Genomic DNA, 18466 nt, shown 5'->3' on the forward strand with positions numbered 1-18466 from the left:
CTTGTTTCAATTAATACATTCTTTAGAACTGTGAATTAAGCACTATTGAAATGTATCAGATTAGGTCCTGAAAATGGAAGTCTTTTCTAAATATATTTAATACGTACAACATAATGTCAGTACAAGCTTCCCCCATCAGCTCAAATACCTGAACCCTGGAGAACTTTCATAACTCTTCAGTATTGGTCTGTAAGCCAGTGGCACGGTCCAGCCAGGGCATCACAATCCTTCCTTGGGCCCAGGCTCCGAGGAAGGCCATAGTGCCTTCCTTTAGGGGAATAACCAGTGCCCGTTTACAAGTCTTTAGCCCCGGCCGCCAGCGGGGCGGGCTAGCAAGTGGTCTGGTGCCCCTGGCCCTCAGGCAGGGCATGGCAGGCAAGCAGTCTACAGTCCCTGGCCCACAAGCCAGGCAGGGCTGGTTGGGCAGTCAGCAGCCCCCGGCCTTCCCACAGGTGGGGCTAGTAAAATAGTCTGGGGCCCCTGGCCTTGCAGGCAGGCGGGGCCAGTAGAGCTTGGGATCCTCTGTCTCCCAAACACAGAAGGTAGCACTCCCTCCCGGGGTGGTTAGGGAAGGGGGGAGGGGGACGTAGGCCCAATCGACTCCACTGTGTCCCAGCCCAGGGCCCTATCAGTGGCACAGCTGTTTGCCACTGAGTCAGTGGGGCTCCAGCCGCAACATGCTGATGGGGTTTCACCCCTGACTCAGCTGCTTGCTAGTTGGCTGTCCCTGGGCCACCTCCTCCCACCCTGTCCCCGGGTTCCTGCAGGAAGCAGTCTCCTTCTGGGTCACTGGGGTAGAAGGCGAGCGGCAGTCCCTCAAGTTCCTCACCGTCAACCAGCGGCAGGTCCAGGAACTCCTCTGCATTGTCAGGGAGGGCAGCTCCTCCAGGTCCCAGGGGTTCTTCCGGTCTATAGGGTTCAGTCAGCTCCCAACAGTCCCAGTGTCAGGCAGCTCCTCCAATTCAGGGCTGGCTTTGGGGTATTTCCCACCCAGGAGTCTCAGGTGGCTTGTTTCAGCTACTAGGGCCTGGCAGCCCCATTCAATCACTAGGGCTTGGCGGCCCTCTCCAAGTCACTAGGGCCTGGCAATCAGGGCAGGTTTAGGAGGCTCCGCTTGGTGGGGCAGTTGCTCCAAACAGCTGCTGGCAGCTTCCTCCCTACTGAGCTGCTAGGCCGGCCTTTTATAGTTCCTCTTCCTGCCTTGGCTCCGCCCCTCTGTTGCCAGGCAGTTTGGCCTGTAGGACCCTGCTCTGCCCAGCAGGGGCATCACGACCCTTCCTCAGGCCCAGGCTCCGAGGAAGGCCACAGTGCCTTGCTACATGGTCTCTCTCCGGAGATTTCCAGTAAGGATGCCAGTTAGTGCCAGTTGGCTTCTGTAACGTGGACAAATGCCCATTGGGAATAGGACTTTGCCTCCACACTCAGTTCTTACCAAAAAGCCATCCAATGGTAACAATTTGCAGTCGCTGCTAGCATGGGCTGACACTAAAGTGACAATTCAGAAGTGAAAGTCTCTCTATGCCATCCCGAGCCATCCCCAGCATTAGAGTCTCTGCTGAAAGAATAACCGTTATGTAGGTTGCATCTTAATTTCCAGAACAGCTTGTGAACATCCATTATGAAATGGAAACTTGTGAGCCTGTGATTTGCATGTAATACAGATCATCCAGTGCTGTAGTATGGAGGGTGTTTTTGCCTTACAGCACAGTAGTCCTAGCTTAGGTAATGGGTTTACCCTCTTGTAACTGTAGAAATGGAAGCTGGTCATGTATATAGCTGAAAGTAGTTCTCATGTTACCCATTTGAGAATGTCTGGCCTTGAGCATCCTAAGCTGAAACACATTGTGTATATCTGAAACCTTGCTGATATATGAATGTTAAGAGTTGCTATACTTAGTTCGTTATTTTGGCTGTTGAGGGTATCCTGTTTTCTTATCACATTTTTGGGTAACAGACCACGTCTTAACCCCCCCCACACACACACACATTTGGGCACATGAATAAGAGGAATGAGTAGGAAACAATTACAATTTTTTGATTGTGTCTCTTCAGCATGCAGAAATGATGGTGAACTGTCTTGGTATGAACACATCAGCTATATTACATGGGATGATTTAGGAGCTATCTTAACATATTTTGCATGAGCAAACCACAGTGAAAATGTACACTGTGCTCTGCCTGCTGGGGAATCTTGGAGCCTAAAAGCAAAAGTGTTTTTGACTTCTACATGTTAGTGTAAAGGGGTTATCATAGATTATTTTCATGCAATGATCTCGAAGTACCTCATAATACATGCATCAAAATTTCACAATCTACATAAGGGAGATGAGAGCACTGTAATACTAATCATTAGATTTTAAGGTGTTCAATTTGGGGCTACATGGAACTATGGACCACAGTCAAGATGCAAATGATATGATTAGTTACCCCATAAAGGGATTTAAGCAGAATGCATGTGATTTACCCTAATTATGACTGTTATGCATGGAGCTGTTGTGACAATGAGGTCCTGGAATAGTACAAATACCGTGTATTAATACGACACTCTGGGATTGCTATATGGATATGGCATGTGTGGGGAGAACCACTGCTTAACATGCCCTTCTCTGCCCTGAATGGCACGGCACTCATGCCTGAAAGTGCACACAGGTCATTGACAAGTATTTTACAAGACTTACATTAACGAGCCACAGCTGAGCATGTCTCCATATACTGCACGTACATAATGTTATCAGTGAGACTGGGTTCTCCGAGATGAAAGCACGTAGCCGGCGTGTAAACATGAAACACAGAATTACTCAGACCTATCAAACAGAGTTACGGCTCTACGAGCAGACCGTGTGATAACAGACATTACTTGAAGCTATTGTCTAGGATTGTCACAAAGGTGTTTTGTTTTTTTAAAAATATTCCCCATATTAACAGCACTATTTAATGTCAACCTGAGGTATGTCCCAACAGGTATATTCACATTGGAATGGTTGTATGTTTTCCTATTGTTACTTAAGTGATGGGGAATCATTTCTATTCTTATGAGACATGATGAGCCCCCCCAAATGCAGAAGGATGTAAACAGATGTGGCCATTATAGCAGAGAGGAGCATTTGGAAATCCCTAACTGTATGCAAATATTTAAGCATTTATGGATGGTAGGATCAGATACCAATGTCTGCAATCTTTTTGCCATGGATAAGTCAGTCCATGACTGGGAGTTGAGTTCTTTCTGCTAAATAAGCATAATTTGTGACCAATAACGTGTTGTTGGCTATTAGGTTAAACTGCATACCTTTGCCCTTGTCCATTTTACAAGTGCGATGCTACATCTGTACGAAAATAAACAGTTCCCACTTAACCTCAGTGTTTCCAAAAAGAATTACTATAGTTCATAATGCAATGGTCTGATAATAACTGTAATAACCTGCAGCAGAACCAATGCCAGCACAAGCAACAGGACAGCAAAGGGAGAAAGCCTGATTTTGTTTGCTTTCTTCCTGTTAATGAGTCACACTGAGTTCCGATGACAAAACAGACTATTCAAAGCTTTGCTTTTTCTGGCGTATCACTACCAGACCCCATTAACACAATTAAAATACATCCTGGATATATAGCTGGAAATAGAAATAACTTGAGTATAAGTTATTATATCCTAGGAATCTACTTACTTTATATCATTTTTAAAACTGGTGAAAAACTAGTATGTTTATACTGCAGAGCGCTTATACGGTGTAGCCCAAGTAACAACGACGAGCTCTGAGAATTTCCGAATGTTTCACATCACTACCCAACAGACCGGATGGCCACATGGTGTTGGTAATGGATTTTCGCCTTCTAGGTCTCTTTAATAACTCAGTCTTAGGTTAGGGGTCTATTATAGGAGCAGATGGGTGAAGTTCTGTGGCCTGCGTTGTAGAGGAGGTCAGACTAGATGATCATAATGGTCCCCTCTGACCTTACAGACTATGAGTCTATGAGTCTTTTCTGTGGCTTATATGAAATGAACTGATGGCCTAATGGTTATGTGTCCACATCACATAAGTAACTTTGCTGGGAAACTCAGGACTGAATGATCATAGAGCCTGAAAAACCTCTCATCCTTAGAGGTTATCCCTCTAGAAAGAGAGCTGTACCAGACTGCTTATTTGGTGTGTGGAAGTTTGCACTGTTGCCTGGTGTGTAGATAAAAGAAGAACTTCAGATTCCAGGGCTATTAATCTAGCCCCTGGAATTAGCATTGCATTCACTAACAAAAATCAACAGAATCCATACTTAACTGTTCTTCAACATGTTAACAAATAGAGGGTCTTGCTTTCTTTGTGATGTTAAAGTATGTTCTAAAGAGATTTATAATTATTTCTAACATTTGTTACAATGTTGCCCTTGAACGTGGCTCAGGACTCACACTAAAGCTATATGCGTCAGAGAGCAAGATCAGGCCTGTAATCAAAAATATGACCAACTACATTTACAGAAGCTATCAGTGATAGCTAGCGTATGAGGCAGTGTAGTAATAGTGTAAAAATGTACAACTAAGCACTAACTTTAGATATCTGACATGTCTTCCTGCCTTTTCCACATTCTTTTCCTTCTAAAGGTTTAGATTTGCAATGGTTCCTGGTCAGTTTGCAAGTTCTTCCTTTGAGGCTAATTTTCAGATTAATTAACGAGGTTATTTTGCAGCATAGCATGCATCTTCTCAGTGTTGAACAGTTGCTTTATGCAAAGTCACTTAGTTTTTTTTTTAACTTAGACTGGAAAAATTTGATGAGATCAGTTATTTGCATGACAATATCACGCAGAGTGCCCCAATCAAGATTTGGGCCCTATTGTCCTTTCCCCTGTATGTATACATTAAATACACTATTTGTATTGTCAGTTCCTCGTGGGATGGAGAGCGTATAGAACATATTATGATTACCACATTTATATCATAGGTTGTATGTCTTCCAACAGAAGAAATCTGAATTTTTTTTTAAACTGCTGATTCAAATATCACATTTAAAAATGAAAGAAGAGAGAGTCCTTATGTTTTAATAACTTTCATTGCCAGTTTAGATTTACATCCACAGAGCATGACTCCAACTTGTTACTGGGGCAAATATATCCCTTGTGTAACAATTGATTTCAGGCACCGATTTGACTCATTCTGTTTTATTGGCATCTAAAATGCATTGATATGGAATGGCATCTAAAGGCAACTTAGCTCAGGGAATACTTTGCTGACTATTTCAATCACAGCCAAGAGAAGACAACATTTTTAGCCATGTGGTGAATGCACATAATATATGTATGCATTTTACAGCATTCCAAATTCTCCACCCTATTTAAGGGACTCCAAAGACTACAATCTTACAGAAAATGGTATCGCACAAATACAGCACATGCATGCCAGGATGTTTATTTTCAAAGCTAGAGACATTGATCCTGTGATAGTGTTTCTCATATAATTATCTTAAATAAAAAATATTATGTATGCTGGCAATGAGGATTATGACTTTTAAAAACATTTACTGTGGATACTATTGTTGCATAAGAATTCTGGGAATTGCACAGTATTGTATTGTATCTAAATACATTGATTGTATCTAAATTCCTGGTACTCATATCCTTCACAATTACGTGAGTTGTTTCAATCATTATAATATAATGGTTGCACTAATAAATACTTCATTCACAAATGAAAAATAAATCCCTGCAGTGTCTTGATGCAACAATAAAATGTTTTTCTTTCTAGTTATAAAAAAAAACCAAAAATGAATCACATTTGCTGTGCTGGAAAAGAAGGGCATGAAATTCACTTTCATGGAAAACCAATGTCTGTTAAGTAATATTTCAGGTCAAAATTATCCTTTGTTGGCATCTGGAATAATGCTTGCTAAAGTTCTGAGTTTATCTAGACTGAGTTATAGAATCATAGAAGATTAGGGTTGGAAGGGACCTCAGGAGGTCATCTAGTCCAACCCTCTGCTCAAAGCAGGACCAGCCCCAACTAAATCATCTCAGCCAGGGCTTTGTCAAGTCTCAACTTACAAACCTCTACGGATGGAGATTCCTTCATCTCCCTAAGTAACCCATTCCAGTGCTTTACCACCCTCCAAGTGAAAAAGCTTTTCCTAATATCCAACCTACATCTACCATCCCCACTGCAACTTGAGACCATTACTCCTTGTTCTGTCATCTGCCACCACTAAGAAGAGCCTAGCTCCATCCTCCCTGGAACCCCCTTTCAGGTAGTTAAAGGCTGCTATCAAATCCCCCCCTTATTCTTCTCTTCTGCAGACTAAACAAGCCCAGTTCCCTCAGCCTCTCCTCATAAGTCATGTGCTCCAGCCCTGTAATCATTTTTGTTGCCCTCTGCTGGACTCTCTCCAATTTGTCCACATACTTTCTGTAGTGGGGGGCCCAGAACTGGACACAATACTCCAAATGTGGCCTCACCAGTGCCAAATAGAGGGGAATAATCACTTCCCTCCATCTGCTGGCAATGCTCCTACTAATGCAGCCCAATATGCCGTTCTTGGCAATAAAAGCAGATTAGAATCATAGAATCATAGAAGATTAGGTTTGGAAGGGACCTCAGGAGGTCATCTAGTCCAACCCCCTGCTCAAAGCAGGACTAACCTCAGCTATATCATCCCAACCAGGGCTTTGTCAAGCCTCAGCTTAAAAACCTCTAAGGATGGAGATTCCACCACCTCCCTAGGTAACCCATTCCAGTGCTTCACCACCCTCCTAGTAAAAAACTTTTTCCTAATGTCCAACCTAGACCTCCCGCCCTGCAACTTGAGACCGTTGCTCCTTGTTCTGTCATCTGCCACCACCGAGAACAGCCTAGCCCCATCCTCCCTGGAACCCCCTTTCAGGTAGTTAAAAGCCGCTATCAAATCCCCTGGATTGTTGACTCATATCCAGCTTCTTGTCCACTATAACTCCCAGGTCCTTTTCTGCAGAACTGCTGCCTAGCCAGTCGGTCCCCCAGTCTGTAGCTGTATATGGGCTTCTTCCATCCTAAGTGCAGGACTCTGCACTAGTCCTTGTTGAACCTCATTAGAGTTTTTTTTTGGCCCAATCCTCTAATTTGTCTAGATCACTCTGTATCCTATTCCTGCCTTCCAGGGTATCTACCACTCCCCCCAGCTTAGTGTCATCTGCAAACTTGCTGGGGTTACCTCCACCCCATCCTCCAGATCATTAATGAAGATGTTGAACAAAACCAGCCCCAGCACTGACTCCTGGAGCATTCCGCTTGTTACCGGCTGCCAACTAGACAGCGAGCTGTTGATCACTACCCGCTGAGCCTGATGATCTAGTCAGCTTTCTATCCATCTTATAGTCCATTCATCTAACCCATACTTCAACTTGCTGATAAGAATACTGTGAGAGACTATCAAAAGCTTTGCTAAAGTCAAGGTATATCACATTCACTGCTTTCCCCACATCCACACAGCCAGTCATCTCATCATAGAAGGCAATCAGGCTGGTCATGCATGACTTGCCCTTGGTGAAGCCATGCTGACTGTTCCTGATCACCTCTCTTCAAAGTGCCTCAAAATGGATTCCTTGAGGACTTGCTGCATGATTTTTCCAGGGATTGAGGTGAGGCTGATTGGTCTGTAGTTCCCCAGATCCTCCTCTTTCCCCCTGCTTTTTTTTTTTTTTGACCAAATTCATCCATCCAATCACCACGAGTTTTCAAAGATAATAGCCAATGGCTCTGCAATCACATCAGTCAACTCCCTCAGCACCCTCAGATGCATTGCATCCGGCTCCATGGACTTGTGCATGTCCAGCCTTTTTAAATAGTCCTGAACCTGTTCTTTCAGCACTGAGGGCTGCTCACCTCCTCCCCATTCTGTGCTGCCCAGTGCTATAGTCTGGGAACTGACAGTCTCTAAAGACAAAGGCAAAAAAAGCATTGAGTACTTCAGCTTTTTCCACATCATCTGTCACTAGGTTGCCTCCCTCATTCTGTAAGGGGCCCACACTTTCCCTGACCTTCTTCTTGTTAATAATACCTAGTGTTTATGTAGTGCTTTACATTTACAAAGTACTGTACAGAAATTAATCCTCAAATCACTACTGAGAGTGAGATACTTAAGTATTGTCCCCATTTTATAAACAGGGAAACAGACAAAGGTGAAGTGACTTGCCCAAAGCCACACTGAGTCAGTAACTGAACCAAAGTGTTAATGCAGGACCCTGACTCCTCCATCAGTGCTCATTCCTCCAGACAGCACTGACTTCAAATAGTATCTCCACACTCCCCTGCATCAGTATTTTTAAAACCACCTGAGGTAACAATTTATTGCCTTTAAAGTTTCAGCCTGATTTGCTGTTCAGAACTTTTATCTTTGCAGTCAGCAACAAATATTCTTTTAAGACACTTTTTGTTGCCTCTCCTACGCTTTGTACTAACTGTTAGCATGAGCTTGTCTCAAACACTGGCTTTGCAGCCCTTACCCATAAATGGCTGGATGCTGCGGGGCTGATTCCTCTTTAGATCATTAGTCTTAAACTGAGCTCTTTGACACAGAATGCCAGACCCCAAAGCTGGCATTCAACTTCAGCACACTGCTGGGAATGATGAATTATCTCTGAGACAGTGCTGTAACATTCCAATATGCCAGGGATTTCAAAAGGCTGTTGCTGATGCTGCACTCCACCAAGTGCAAGCTGAAGAGAAAAAACACAGTAGATGGCATAATGTAGCCAGAGAATCCTTCATATAACTATGTCTACTCCCACAGGCTAACCAGCCCTACTCTCATCAATAGGAACAAACATAACCACAGATGTTGAAGTTGCTTTGCAATGCTCGCTGAAGAGATTCCTATAATTTGTAAATATAGTCTGGAAAGTATTTTGGGATGGTGAAAGGTGCTACACACTGGAAATGCAAGTCATCAATCCAGACACAAAATAAAAGAAACCTGTGATAGCTTGCATGCATCATATTAAATCTAATCCTTGGATGCATCAAGAAGCAGGAAACAGCACCCTTTATCTCCTGGAAGCCAGCAGTTTAGTCAACAAGGGTACAGTAAGTTCTTACCTTGTCCAAGAGTTACAGCATAAATTCAAGCCTCTTTTTCAGCGTGGCTGGAGAAGCAAGTAAATGGCAGCTATTCTCACACACAGCTGGGATGGAGAAAATGGGTGCAGTTTATGGAAAAGCCAGTATAACAACCATCTCTGAAAAAGTGATTTGATGGAATTAAAATATGCAAGCCAACTAAGCACAGAAAGTCATACTGAAAAACAGAGCTGGGCTCCCTAGCTCATGTTCTCCAAACTAACATACTGTCATCCTAGATTGCTTGGGAACATTATATACAAAGATGGCCTGGAAATGGGATTTTTTTTAAGGAGGAGAGAAGTGGGGGAGCAGGGGGGCTTGGCCTCCGAATGCACAGCTTTTTCAGAAGACAAATATGTAAGATCACCAGGCTGGTAGTTTTATACTTGTGTGAGTGGTATCCAAGCTGCATGCTACATCACTTTTGAGAGAGTATCAAACCTTGATAGGACCATTCCACCTGTTTTGTTTTTCCATAAAGCTTCATTCTATTTCTGTACATACGAAATAGGAATACCCTTTTGGGTATTTTAAAAGGCTCTAATTCCAACCTTGAGGTTTTACAAGCTCAGTTTTGTGTGGTTTATGATGTCATAAACATCTGAATACAATTACAGGTTGCCGCTCTGAGATACATTTTGCTTCTTTTGTAACCCAAAGTCTAATGTTTACAACTTTCCAGCACACTTCTTTGATTTGAACCTTTTATTATTATTATTATTATTACAAATGTATATTATTTGTATTAAAAAAATTCACACTGAAGCAAGGTCAATTCAATTTCATGACAACCAAGAATATAAAATAAATGCAATTAACTCATAGTTTAGTTTTAACAGTCATTTCAAGAGTGCCATGAGGACAACTTAAAAGCAGTAAACTCTTAGCTCTAGAATGAGCAACAAATATTGTCTTGTGTGTTTTTGCAAAGCCATCAGCATAGGTAATGCTGTATGTGGCGACCATAGAGCTAAAGCAGCAAAGCTTTGTGGCAGCATGAAGAGCATATTAAAGAGCTAGAATTAAAACTACAAAAATGAAGGATGCGTGCAGGAAATTATAAAAAAACCTGAAGAGAAACAAGTACACTTCCACAAATAGTAAACATGGGAGAATACAAACTAGAACAATTTGAAAAGTATACTACATTACATATATAAAAAGTTCTTTAAATTGCTGTTAAAAAGGACATCTTCAGTCCACATTGTGTAATACTTTTTAGTGTCTACACAAGACAGATTTTTAAAAAAATTAAATAGTATTAATTTACTACTAAATATTTAGGAGATAACAGTGCATTAAGGATTTTTTTTCATATAGTTATACATATCGCTTCTGTGTGGCGACACTTTTAGAAGATTACATATGGCCTTATGTACAATACATATACTTAATCCTAAAACAATTCTTGCTTAATGGTGTTTAAGTACCATTACTGAAGATTATGAAGGGGAACTAAGTTTCAATATGTTTATATAAAACATTAGACATATTTGAATACTTCAAGCTACCCCCAATCCTCACCTCAGAATGCTCTTCCTTTCCCCAAAAGATACAGTGTCACAGATACAGTGCAGGACTGGCAGCTTTCACAATATTCTTCGTTCATTGTGCAGTTTGTGCTACATAAACTTCACCAATGTAGACTATGCTGCTAATCTCATTCCCCACTCTCCTGTCTTTTCCAACAATCAGACAAGAAACATTGCAGGATAGTATTTGACTGTCCACTGTTTCACCAAGGGAACAGGAATGAGAAAACAAACAAGTTGATGTGACTTTCCAGTTCTAGTTGCCAGTGTGAAATACCTTTTTGAGGGCCCACAGAGGTTATGGGTAAGGTCAAAAACTGTTAATAATAATGTGTCAATTACCAAAACTGCACAGGTAGAAAAATATACATGGTCCTGGGTTCCCATAACATATTACACGATTAACCTCTCAATACAAAGAGCATTTTTCCTCATGAAATTACCCCTGAAACAAGTTTCTCTCACCTTGGCTTCTATCTACCCTGAAATTCACACATAGCTCACCAGAAAAGGCCAAATATCAAACACCAACTGACAGAGAGAAAGCGAGCAAACGTGCACAGTAAACATTTTAAAGCAGTAATCACTGCTTTTATTTATTCCCCTTTCTACTTTTATTTTGAAGGAGGAGTAATTTATGGAGGAGTTAGCTCAGCTTTGCACGTGCACAGAAACTGCAAGGGGCTAAAGCACAGCAAGCAATTTAGATATAGCAAATACAGAAATATCTATTCAGTTTAGACAATGGTGATAGTCATTCTAGGGGATGGAAGCTCATTCAATTAAAGCACATTATAATTCTGTGTATCTTTGCACTCCATATATAGACGAACCTACACTATGATTTAGCTTTGTTGGCACTATCAAATCCAGCTTTACCACAAGCAGATTTGTCCCCCTGCCATCATCAATAATTTGATGATGAATAAAGGAGGTGGGAGGGGGTCAAACATTAGACAATTATGTTACAATAGTAAATGGTGTTTTGATAGGACAGAGGGATACAAAGAAGAGAGGAGACAAGGACCAGTGTGTCAAGAGCCTGGAAATTGGAAGACAGTCACAAGAATATCCAATAAGGTTGTTGTAGGACAGGGAGCCAAATTCTCCTTCAGATAGACATGGGACTTCCACGACATCATTAAGAGTGGGGGACTTGCATCTGGGGAAAGATTTTGAGCCCAGATACATTGCAAGATTGCAGATATGTTGCAGGTAAAGAAATTTACTAATAATTAAAATCAGTTCCTGCCAACGAAGTTACTCAGAAGCATAGAACATGTAGTATCACAAAGAATAAAGGTGGAAAGTATCCAACAGGAGATGTTTTGTCCTAATAATTTATATTTTCCTTCAAATTGCTTCTTTGCAATTGCATTTTTATCACCTCTTGACCATTCTAGGGTGAATGCTATCTTCAGTCACTTTCCAGAGAAGCCTGGTGTAATCAGCAAATGGAACAATGTCTTGTGGCAGCTGTTATGGCCAAACCAGGTTTCCAACTGTTCATAAAAGGCATGGAAGCAAAACATTTTTGTGGGAGGAAAAAAAGCATTAAAGTTGACTGAGAGCTCACTCCCAATGGAAATACTTATTACTCTTGACTACATGGGATGAAAAAACATTCTCTTCAGAGCAAACGGATCTATCATCTGTCTAGTTTCTATCACAATTTTAGTGTGGAATGTATTGTGGTTATGTCTAAAGTCTTGCGTGATTCAGGATAGAACACAGCTAAACATGACATCACACTGTGTAGTGTAAATGTCCATAATATGCATTGATTAAACATAACATGCTCCTTTCTTGACCTCTTCTCCAGCAATTAGTTAAAAAGACTGGTGCTAGGAACATTCTGAAGTACATGAATGTCCTTCCAGTTTTAGTGCAATGAGAATTGTCAGCCATATTTCTAAACGGTGAAAGAAAATAGTGCTGCTCCAAATGATACATTATGTGTCTCTGAATAACTGTGGCTCCGAAAGCTGGACAATGATCCTCCAGATTATGCTTGCAAGCTCTCATTGTTTGCCTGGGATAGATGGCCAGTAACCTATCCACTTATGGTCCTTAGGCACAATCACAACATGTTTGCTCTTGGGAAAAAGAAACATTTCAGTACAACCAAACGCATCTGGTGTAACTAATCTGGGTTAAGCACGGCAATGTGAAGAATAAAGAATTTGCATTTTAAACATGAAAAACAGACAATTTTCAACATGTTCTTCAAAACATACAATTCCTCTTAAATTTTATGATCTTATATAAAAATGGACAATTATTTGTTTTTATTTTATAATGCTTTAAAGTTTTGTCATTCATGGAAACTGACGGGAGACTGCATCAGAGAAGCCAGATATATAGAGCTCCCACACACATTAAAGAATGTTTTTTGTTTTGTTTTTTTTAAACAAGGAGTAATTTAAGTCCTCAACCACTCTCTCTCTCCTACTGAGATCCTAGGACAGTAAATACATTTTCCTGGCTTTTTTGGTGCCCAGCCTGAGAAGACATGACATTCCATTCCATTCTTCAGTTCCAAAATGGTGTTCTGAAAGCAACTCCTTTTCATGTAACTATCATGCGTTAGTTTAAAATAATGCTTAATTCAACACTTCTCAGAACATGGTGATATTATGTATGGAATTCAATATGAATGATTTAAGAAACATTCACAAACTTCTGTTTGGTGTTCAGTCCAGTACCATGAAGCATATTAGCTGTTGCAGAGACTTGGGTTGGGTTTTTTTGTTTTTTTTCCCCCTAAGATCTTGCCTGAAAACTAGACTAATAAAAACAGAATAGTAAAATACTCTGGAACAGTAAAATTTGCTGTTCTTGACATCCATGAGCAAAACCGTAATATCCTGTGAAAAAAACATAGTGCTTTAAAAAGGTGCATTATACTTGTATAGCTAAACTGGCTTGCCTAGTATAAAACTAACTATATACAAGCTTGAAAGCCTAGGAGTTCAAGATTTTAAAACTTTAAAATCCCATTAAAGAGATTTGAAAAGAGATTTATGGCGGTCACTAGAGCATGAGAAAGGTGCACCAGGAATCCTTCAAAAATTCCAGAGGTTAAAGAAGTTAAGTGCTGGGTTCAGATCAGACGGTTTCATTAGAGTAACCACAATGGAAAACATGCGAGGGAAGCATGGGGGGGAGGGGAGGAGAGTGGACTTCATAAGAATCTCCTTTATGGCAATAAAGAAGGAATAAAGTCATTGGAAAAAAAATCTTCAGTAAATAAAGTTTTCCTTTTATAATTGTGAATTTTAAATCTGTCTCACAGTTTGCATTTTTGGTTCTTCTCATTGTTAGGAACTTCATATTGCTGGAGTCTTTTGACTTTTAGTCCATTCCTTTCTAAGCACAGTCTAGTAGGTCTCTCAGTACCTATGAGACTGATGATACTGAGAGCTCTGCTGAGATGATGTGGAATAGCCCATTGTACTCTGGGACTGAGAAGATCCCTGAATGTTGCTTTGGTAACTCAGGCGTGAACTGGAGTGCTGGAGAAAAAGAAAATGGAAAAGAAATTAAAAACAGTCAGTTAGGACAATGATTCAGGGAGCTTTTCAACTGTAAGAGGTTCATTCAAATCAAAATACTGAGTGAAAGTGACTGAATAACATTACTATTAAGAGTCACCAGAATGATAATTAAATTGTTATTATTGATATAGCGCCCAAATGGTGCTAGGTGTTTGACAAGCACGTAAAAAGACAGTGGTTACAATCCAAGACAATTTTAAAATGATTTTAAGTGATTGAACCCCATTCCTAACTATTCATCTTTCTTGTTTCTTAATCCCATGTCTAAATATCAGGATTTATTTTTAATAAATATCTATTTTTATTTGTTATTTATATGCCACCATTAACTAAATAAACAAATATAAGGGACTGCCAGCTCCAAACCCCCATTCTCTAAATTGCTAGAGGGGCAATCCCAGAGGGGTAGCCGTGTTAGTCTGTATACAGCAAAAACAACGAGAGTTCTGTGGCACTTTAAAGACTAACAAATTTAATTTTTGTAGGCATAAGCTTTCGTGAGACTCAGTTCACTTCGTCAGATGCAGAGGTAGAATGATACAATAAATAGGAAACATAGATATACAATGTATTCAGTTCCAAAGGAGATAGGATAAGAATCAGGAAGAGATGGGGGATATGACTTAAAAGATACCAACATCTGACTGCGGAGAGACTTGATGAATTCAAAAAAATAATACCATCTTAGAACAGGTCTCGACTCCTATTCTGGTGCTCTATCTACTGAAAACAAAGATGTTTACTCAGAAATGCCAGTGAGTGCACATGTGCAAGACCACTTTAATGTTTAATTCCCTGAATTTGCTCTTAAAATTTCCAGAGTTGTGAAACCAGGTTTGCAACTTGTAACAGAAAAAATTTGTGTTATTCATTAATCTTAACACTTTGTTTGGTGCAGATCTCAACTACTTAAAGCATTTCAAAATATTTGACTCTGTACATACAGAATTTTGCAGATTCATAATAAAAAGTGACTTCATCTGTTCATGCATTCCAAGTTCCTTATCAATAAAAAGTTAAAACCTGGTGGCATATATCATATCATATAATACACTGTATAAAACAGATAGCCCTTTTCATGTCACATACTTCAAGGTCCTGTATGAATGATCAGATCTGGCCTTCAAACCAAATAAATGCTTGTGTACCCCTGATCTTAGCTTTTGTTTTACAAAGCCCTGATCCTGTTGCCTTAACATTTAACATCCAGGCATCCAACAAAGAAGAAAAATAAACAAATACGTTGTCACCAGCTGTAATAAACCTTAATCTAGACTCCAGTAAGAAGATGAATAAAGAATTTGGACTGGAGTGCTGAAAAAATAAGAGTCAAAGTTAGACAAAAAACAAGGCCACGCATACAAGTAAACCAAGAATTACAGTTGTCATTCTTAGAATGAATGAAAGGTGCTTTTATTAAATAGTAATAAATGATTGTTCACCACAGATTTAAATCCAGAAGATAAATGAGCCCAAAAGCAAAATGATTTTTCCTTTTAATCTTGAATAAGATCTAATGGAATAAGATTCATGCCATAAGACTACAAGAATGCATTTAACCAGGCTATGCTTACTTTAGTCTCACAAAAGAAAATTTCTGTTTTGACTCCAGACTTGGACAAATTGCAGGCATTCCATTCTGGATATAAGACAAACAATCAGCTAGAACTAAGAGGGAGCCAGAGCCAGAGCTAGCCAAATATAAGTGTAAAAATGGATAGTCAGATTCTTCTATTTAACAGCTGATGTAATGGGAACATACAGATAATTAACAGCACAGGGGTCAAAATAAAGCCTGGAGTGGAGAGGTCACTAAAACAAATGGCTACAGGCTGGGTAGAAAACAATCACAAGAGCTATATTTAATTTTCCCAAAAGGTAAGATTTAAATCAAGAAAATCCTGTAATGAGGAACTCTTGCCTAGAATCCAAGACTTTCCAAAGGATCCCATGGTCAATAGCATCAAATGAAGCACAAAAATCCACAAAATACGGACAGAAGCCAGCCAGCCATAAAAAGGGACTTGCCCACACCTCAAGCCACTCTGGAACTTTTCAGGAAAGAAACCTGACTGAGTTGTCGTTACTCCTAAATTGCCATCACAACCTTTAAAATCATTCCAATACAGGAAGAAAACTAGGAATGGAAGAAAAATGTCTAGCATTCAGAAATCAATTATGTGGGGAGGGGGATTGGTGGACTAGGAAGTCAAAGAAGCTCTAGAGTAAAAAGAAAGGTTTAAAAGAGCCTGAGATGACTTTTTATCAAAGTGGTGTCCTTGCTAAAATTATTCAGCAATAGCATTTAGAATCCTTGCGAAAACATCTCTCTTCTCATTCTGACATATTTTCAATGATCTTTTGAGATAAGAAAACAAGATTTGTTTTCAGGCATACTTTTTAAAAATGAAAAATATTTATCTGGTGATGCTCAGTGAGTCTTGTCTGAAATGTTTGTGATCTCCCCAAATATTCATGAGTTTGGTTCATACAATGCTTTGAATTATTTCATTGTATGTCACTTATTCAGTGAAAAGCATTCTAATTCTAGTAAACCAAGACAAATGTGCAACTTCAAAAGCAACACAGAAGTACTGTTTTCATTTAATATATTCTAATGTTGCTATAGTGAGAGCACACTGAGTGGAAAACACCACACCAGTTCATTGCAAACTATCTCACAAACCTTCCATTTGAAGATTCACATTTGAGTTCACTCACAGGAAGAATTTTAGAGATAAAATGGGAATCACTATATGCACTTATAAATCTATGCTATAGGGTCACTGAAGTTGTTGATCTTTAAGATTAAAAGAACAGTTATCAAGGTACTAGGGCAAACAACAGAATATGAATTGTCCCATCTATCATTATGACATGGAACAGAAAGTGCAGGAATTAAATCAAAGAGCATGTGCTGGTGACTCAGCATTTTTAAAGCGTCGGCTTCTCACATGGGGGTCAATCCTCCAAAGTACTGAGTACTCTGGACTCAATCCAGCAAAACACTTCAGCATGTGAAAGCAGTCCCACTGACTTCAATGGGATTACTCACATTCCTAAAGTTATGCATGTTTTAGAATGATATGGAAATTCTGAGAACAACAAAGGAAACGCCATTGAAATCTATATAAATACCAGAGAGTGAAAGCTATCTATAACGAACTCTGACACAGTGACTTTTTTTTATACTGAAGTAGAATTCAAGTCCCCAGTTCTAATATATTAGAGCATGCACAATTCCGTTATAATGAGCTTCATTTAAAGTAAATTTATTCTGTGGAAATAGTTGACTATAAAATAGGAAACTTCTACAGTGGAATACATCTTGCCCCTAAATGTAACAAAAGTTGTAACGAAGTCTGTACCTGATAATCTGAAGGCATGACAGGCCCGCCTGAGTTAGTGCCTGAAGGCCCTATGCGTGGTTTCTTATTTGGAGGCACCTGATTGAGGCTGGAGTCCTGGCTGTGCTGGAGTCCTGCCCCAGTACCTCCTCCTCCTGCTCCACCTCCTCCTGCAGTCCCATTTGTCTGGGTACTGTTTTGCTGCTGCTGTTGCTGAGGTGCTGCTTGCTGTTGCTGCTGAGGTGCTGTTTGTTGCTGATGTTGATTCTGCTGCTGTTGATTCTAAGAGAAAGCACAGCTGGGATGGTAACTTTTTTTCTGAATTATTTATTTACATTTGGTGTCACAAACTCATCCGCTTTCCCTCAGCCACACCAGGGTCAGAACTATCCACATGACAAAAGCACAGCTGGACTGTAGTGAAGAGCACCAAAGTAAATGAAGCACCTGTTCTCAGTATTCTGCTAGTTGCTGCAGGTAAATATTTGTGAACTGAGGAGGGATGGATGAATTTCAATGTTACTTAAACTTTGTGAGTTTGAAATTTTGGAATAGAATAAAATTATTTCTGGTTCATTTTTTAAAAAAAAAGTGGGCTAAGGAAAAAGCAACTTGAATGGCAATCTAGAAACTCCTATCCCTGGGCATCCAATCATAATCAGGTTAATAGTGAGAAGGATGGAAGGAACTATCGAGAAAATGGTAGTGGTCACATCATGAACGGGTGTGAATAAGCTGCAGCAGTGCAGGCAGGTAGCAGTGCTGAGCAATAATAAAGTAATAATACTTTGCACTTCAGTGGCACCTTCCACCCAAGAATCAAAACAACTTTCCAAATATTAGTGAATGAAACTTCACAGCAATCCTGTGAGGCAGGTGGCATTATCTCCATTTTAGAAAGAAGTCAAATGAAGCACAGACAGATTAAATGACTTGTCCAAGATTACACAGCAAACC

General features: G+C 40.0%; 1 protein-coding gene across 2 annotated transcripts in view; it reads right to left on the minus strand.

Moving 5' to 3' along the window:
- Nucleotides 1-9744: 9744 nt before the first annotated feature.
- Nucleotides 9745-18466, minus strand: part of CDK19 (cyclin dependent kinase 19) — a 173150-nt gene continuing 164428 nt past the window's right edge. For both annotated transcript variants that reach the window (XM_067546596.1, XM_067546595.1), the window contains 2 exons: nucleotides 17531-17791; nucleotides 9745-14120 (listed from right to left, as the gene is read on the minus strand). In XM_067546596.1, the coding sequence (XP_067402697.1) occupies nucleotides 13998-14120; nucleotides 17531-17791 (384 nt within the window). In that variant the 3' untranslated portion in view covers nucleotides 9745-13997. The remainder of the gene's footprint in view (nucleotides 14121-17530; nucleotides 17792-18466) is intronic.

The sequence above is a fragment of the Emydura macquarii genome, unplaced genomic scaffold (assembly GCF_026122565.2).
Source record: "Emydura macquarii macquarii isolate MOO-44397 ecotype Brisbane River unplaced genomic scaffold, CSIRO-AGI_Emac_v2 contig_1146, whole genome shotgun sequence".
NCBI classification, from domain to species: domain Eukaryota; kingdom Metazoa; phylum Chordata; order Testudines; family Chelidae; genus Emydura; species Emydura macquarii.